General features: G+C 37.8%; 2 protein-coding genes across 2 annotated transcripts; one reads left to right on the forward strand and one right to left on the reverse strand.

The window, feature by feature from the left end:
- Nucleotides 1-1606: 1606 nt before the first annotated feature.
- Nucleotides 1607-3386, forward strand: CBG24883 (the record flags this gene model as incomplete). The annotated part of the gene is made up of 4 exons (XM_002648519.1): nt 1607-1818; nt 1863-1989; nt 2036-2554; nt 3240-3386. 4 exons carry the CDS (start codon nt 1607-1609, stop codon nt 3384-3386), a joined length of 1005 nt encoding a protein of 334 aa, XP_002648565.1.
- A 538-nt stretch (nt 3387-3924) lies between these two features.
- On the reverse strand, nt 3925-5515 carry CBG24884 (the record flags this gene model as incomplete). Its single annotated transcript, XM_002648520.2, has 6 exons — nt 3925-4086; nt 4134-4294; nt 4342-4438; nt 4482-4601; nt 5072-5188; nt 5417-5515. 6 exons carry the CDS (start codon nt 5513-5515, stop codon nt 3925-3927), a joined length of 756 nt encoding a protein of 251 aa, XP_002648566.2.
- Nucleotides 5516-5878: the final 363 nt, after the last annotated feature.

Consider the following 5878-nt stretch of genomic DNA (forward strand, 5'->3'; position numbering starts at 1 on the left):
AACTTGGAATCAAAATCGTTTCAAAAAATGCAAAAAAAAGTTTTGACCACAGTGGGGGTCGAACCAGCATAGTCACTCCTAATAACACAGGTCCTGGGCGCGCATACGCATAATGGATGGGCGACGGAGGACGCGCCGATGAATTGGGTACAGGGAAAGGACGCCGGTATGGGGCATATACGGGGCATATGGGGCACACCGCCGCCGCAAAGCATCTCCTCGCCTGGCTTGCTGGCACTCGATGAAATGAACTAAAACGTTGGTTGGGGGTTCCTAGAAGTATCAGTTAAGTTCTATTGTGATGTGATTTTGTTCAGGTCTTCCGATTTCGTACTTTTCCTTTATTATTCCATATTTTTTTATATTTTGAACGACATATTACTGATTTTTCGAAACTCAATGTTTTGGTTTTGAAAAAGATTTATGGCAGTTTCTATTTAAATTTGATATGCAATCAAAAACAGAAGAAAATGGGAAAAAATTCGCTAAAAATTGTTTTTTTTTTCATTTGTTCAAAAAATATGTCTCACTTTCACTTTTTTTGAAATTGCATGAAAAATTGAAAATTTTTATAATTTACACTTTGTAATTATTGTATACTTACCAACTTACCTTTTACTCCACCTGAAAATACGATTTTTACAATAACTACAAAGTGAAATAAAAAAATCTCAATATCACCTATTTTGGCGAAAAACATAGCAATTAACGAGTGAAAGACATGTTTCTGCAAGAATTCAGCGATTTTTTAGTCTGCCATAACTCTTTTTCACAAAAAACATCGAAGTAATAATCGAAAAACCAGAAATGTAGGCTCGAATTGACGAAAAATTGACAAAGTTGCCGGTGTGGATTTACGGTAAACAATGCGCGCATCCGGGATTTCGGAGTGTTGTAGTCGGCCTACCGTATCAGACCCATATCGCACACATCGCCCACCCACCTAGAATCCATCTAGGATACGCGCGCATTCGGAACACTCGATTCAGCCTCTCCCGCATCACACACATATGAGACTCATCGCAGCTCATTGTTCGCGATATGTGTCAAACGGACTTCTAGAGGATCGCATATGGATCGGGTCCTTTATGCGCATCATCGCCCAGGACCTGTGAAGCCTCCTTTTACCACAACACTACACAACCGATATTTTCCTCTCACGCGGAATTGGTAGAGGAGGGAGGGGAAGTTGAAATCCCCAGCGCACCGAAATCGGCCCAAATTTTCAGACAAAGTTTTTCGGCCTGGGAGTGAGAATGGGCTAAAAATTTTTTCGTCATCGTATAGAGCATGTCTTAAACTATAAGTATTCAAATTTTGAGCAAATTCTCAATCGTTGTCTAAAAAACCTTCCCTTGTGAGGTTAAAGTGTGACAGTCTGCCGAGTCGTCTCCGCTCCAGGAAGGAGAGAGGGACCCCACAACTTTGCACCTTATCTATGTTCCTATGAAAGATACCAAAAAGACCTGAAAAAATGTGGATAATTTTATGAGGAACATTTTTTTAGTTGACTATTTTGGAATAGTTTTTCTAGGAAGCGAGATATTTAATTCAAAAGACTAGCTATGCAAAAGCGCTCTATTGAAAGGCGCGATCGCCAATGAAAATGTTTGAAGAAGGTGTATTCCTGCTGCACGGTGAATTCTCCGGAACGTTTTTCGAAATAAATTTTTTCGCGCTCTTTTCATTTTTGGTCGCAATTTCGCTGTGTAGCGACTCAGTAATTCATTTTTTAGCATGCGCGTCAATACTCAGCGCGCTTAACTACAGTAGTCAAGTCACTGATATTGAAGAAACGAACACAAAAACAAGAATATGGTAGGTGTTCAAAAACAAATTGAAAACTTAGAAATATTTCCCAGTCATCAGTGGTTTAACACTCGCATTCGTCAGTATATGATTTTGGAAATCTTCTTTGTAATATCTCTGATTATGATTCTCTCCAGGTTTCAAACTATATCTAATCAGAACGAGCGGGTTTTGGAAATGGTAAATTGTGAATTGATATTCTCATTTGAATAATTATTGTATGTAGGTTAAATCAATGCAGTCTCAAATTGGTACTATGGAAAGAAAATTAGATTCGCTAGTTTTTCTAAAATCAAATCAAGAAATAAACCAGTTTGAGGGTACAATTGCTGATGCACTCAAGAATATTAAATTTCCAACACAAGATTCATCAGACAAAGTGGGGCCAATCATCATTCCGCAAATAAACCGATCCATATCTAAAACTGAGGAGAGTGATCTCAAAATTCCTATCCCCAAAGAACAATTCAGATTAAATGCAGCTGATTTTATAAAGGGAGCATCTGTGGACATTGCTCATTCTTCCAGTTCAAGTTTGAATCCAATAACTGGATATGATCAAACTAATCTTGTTTTACTTGATCGTCTTCAATCACCATCCGATAAAGCGTGGTGTACAAATGCGGAGAATCCAGTACTCACTATCAATTTGGCCAAGTATATCAAATCAATTTCTGTATCATATCAACATTCTAAATGGCATAGAATAATTCCGAATGGGTCTCCCAAAACATATGATGTAGTGGTGAGTTGACTTTTCCGGTTTAAGTTTATCAGAATATTGTTCAGGCTTGTCTTGACTTTTACTGCGAAAAATGGGAACCATTAGTATCCAATTGTGAATAGAGCCAATATGATTCAAATGAACAGATGTGCAACATTTCTACTCATCTGGATGTTCCTTCGATTGGAAAAGTCCAATTTCGATTCCGTGAAAATTATGGGGACACAAAAATGACTTGTGTTCACTTGGTTCGTGTTTATGGAGAGACGAAGACACCTTCGAAAATTGAAGAGAAGAATTTGGAAAGTGAAGAAATTTGTGCTGATTTCAGATGGTATTATCATAACAGCTACTTCAGATATACATGGGTAAATGGAGTTTTAATCTACACTGAATACAAATGGTTTTTTTCAGACGGATAAAAACTGTACAGCATACTTGTAAAATTCCGGGCCGGCCCGCCAAAGCCCGGGCCTGAGGAAAATTTTGAGGCCCGGGCCCGGCCCGGAAGACCCGGTAGCAAAAATTTTGTCATTTTGAACCGAATTTTGAGCTCTCAATACAATTTTCTATATTTTTTTGTGCTTTTTGGATTGTTTGTCTGTTTGATCAAAAAATATCAAAAAAATTTTTTGATCGAAAAAAAATCACATAAGGGTCCCCCCTTATGTGTTTTTTGAAAATTTCAAAACTTGTGGAATGAAAGGCCCGCCGGGCCGGGCCGGGCTCGGGCCGTGCCGGGCCATGCCTCCGAAATTCCGAAAAAAGCCCGGCTCGTTACAAGTATGCTGTACAGTACTCTATGAAAATAATTGTTGCTCCGATTGTCCCGAATGCTGCGAAGTATGTTTGATATCTGATTATAACGGAAAAACCTTCAGAATCATTTTCCTAACCATAATTTGTACATCGTTTGTCATTGGTTTGGTTGCACTCTTAATATTGTTTGAAACTCGAACCACGAACACATTAGCTAGGTATCTGGATCGTTTTCCAAACGGTGATGAGTAGATTTTGCTAGGAGCATAAAAGATGCATGCCTGATGCGGTTTCATGCCGAGATGTTATGTAAAATTATTGTTACATTCCTTGATTATTTTTTCATTTTCCTTGTATTTTATGAGGTTGTTCATCTAGTGAATTTCAAAACGACTTTTACTATAAGAATTCATTCAAATTGCTTTCTGGGTATATAAATTTATCAGTAATGTTTTTTTGGTTCAATAAAACTTCAAAGCTGAAATTTCTGATGCTCCCCTAATCAATAAAAAAATAAATAAAAACCAGAGAAATTATTTTATTCCTATCTAAACAAATAACATTTAAAAAAAGTTCAGACGTTCTTCGCAACGAATGGCTGATTACTGATGTATTTAGCCCAACAATAAGGTTCANCTAATATTCAAAAGTAGAATGGCCAAAGCGTCATCTGATCCTCTGACTTTTCGAACACCAGCTACCAAGTAACGACGATCGTAGAGAAGACGTTTCCAGTTGTAACGGAAATCACGACGAGCCAGACGGCCTNTCGGGCGATTGTAAATTATATTGAACTGCAAATTCTTCTTCGATTTCCGCTGATTTTTTGAGAAAGAATTACCTGGCACGTTGCCAAGTTAGCATCATCGAATGGCGACTTTGTGAATAACGATTTGATGTGTTGACTTCCGTCGTAGAAGATATTGATAGAGTCATAACGAAGTTTATGGACTTGAACAACAGTAAAATAGGCCAAATCAACAGAATCCGCATCTCGGGCATCTAAAAAATGTTTTTCTGTGTACCCCGATGCCTGTAGGATAACTCACAATGATCAACTCCCCACCCTAGATGTCTTGCTCTAGAGCTCACATTTTGTTTTAAGGTGAGCACACTGTATCGAGGATCTTGGTAACGGGCGATCTCCTGAAAATTGAGATTGAGATTGAAACATTACTACCGTATATACCGTATGCTTGTCACTCAACGAATAAATCACACATTTTCTGGTATATCGCTTCAGCTCTCGTTCCATTGCGACACTTTTCGAATTATGCACAAAGATAGCGTTGCATTGATGCTCATTTTGCTGGAATTGAAAAAAATAGACTTCGAAAGAATAACGTTAAAGGAGATTCTGAGATTCTGAGATTCTGAAATTCTGAAATTCTGAGATTCTGAAATTCTGAGATTTTGAGATTCTGAAATTCTGAGATTTTGAGATTCTGAAATTTTGAGATTCTGAGATTTTGAGATTCTGAAATTTTGAGATTCTGAGATTCTGAAATTCTGAGATTCTGAGATTCTGAGATTCTGAAATTCTGAGATTCTGAGATTTTGAATGATAGAAGACCACAAAGCCCGTCAACTTTGAGCCTGTATATCGCGAAACCTGTGAAAGATATCAAAAAGTTGTCAACTGACAAAATATTTGTAATATTATGATAAGCATTTTGTCAGTTGACTACTTTCTGATACCTATAGGGAATGAGATAAATTGGCTCAAAGTTGAAGGTTTTTGGGCTTCTACTTGAGAAAATATAGTACTCTGAGACTCACATCAACAAGCCAATTCAGCCATAAAATTGAATGTTTTGCCGAGCCAATCACCTTGATTCGTTCTCGAAAGTGTCGATACGAACACTTATCCACCACTTGATGAAGTGATGGCCACATCTGAATTCTTTTTGAAAATTGAGGATATGCAACGATGCTCTACAGTACCCTCTGGAAAAATTGATCATCACTTTCTTGGGTATTTGTCTGGAGATGAAGGCATTCTCGAGCTTCTCGGACTGACGATGGAGGCTAAAATTTTTTGAATTTGAATTTTCAAAAATTTAGCATTCCAAAAACTGGGTCGCCACTTTCTAAGTTGCCATGAAAACTATTGAAATTGTTTACCTTTCCAATAAAAATGAGCCGAAAAACGAATAAAGTGAGCTCGGCAGAAACAAGAAGAAGAAAAAGAACATGTGGATTTGTGAATCGAATGTACTTCATCGGGAAAATTTAGAAGAGAAGAAAGAAGAAGAGGAAAAGGAATAAGAAAAGGGACAGGGGTGTCACACAGGAAACACGAAGCATTTTTCGGAAGATCCGTATCTTCTGGGTATCAGATCTTTGCGGAAAATTNTCGCGTACGAAATGTCCGGCTACGAAATGTCCGGGAGCCATTTCCAGGAGGATATGATATTGGGCTGATAACAACGGGGATGCGCTACGATCTGAGATTCAAAGATGTTTCGAGATCGAGATTCCCCTTCAGTTTAAATTTTCTTGTTTCTTTGTTAATTTCTTTTTCTCTAAGGAATGTATTTTTTGAAAATCCGTCTTCAAAAGAATCAATAGTTTAAACCTTTAGTA

The sequence above is a fragment of the Caenorhabditis briggsae genome, assembly GCF_000004555.2.
Source record: "Caenorhabditis briggsae AF16 supercontig from assembly CB4, cb25.NA_248, whole genome shotgun sequence".
Classification (NCBI taxonomy): Eukaryota; Metazoa; Nematoda; class Chromadorea; order Rhabditida; family Rhabditidae; genus Caenorhabditis; species Caenorhabditis briggsae.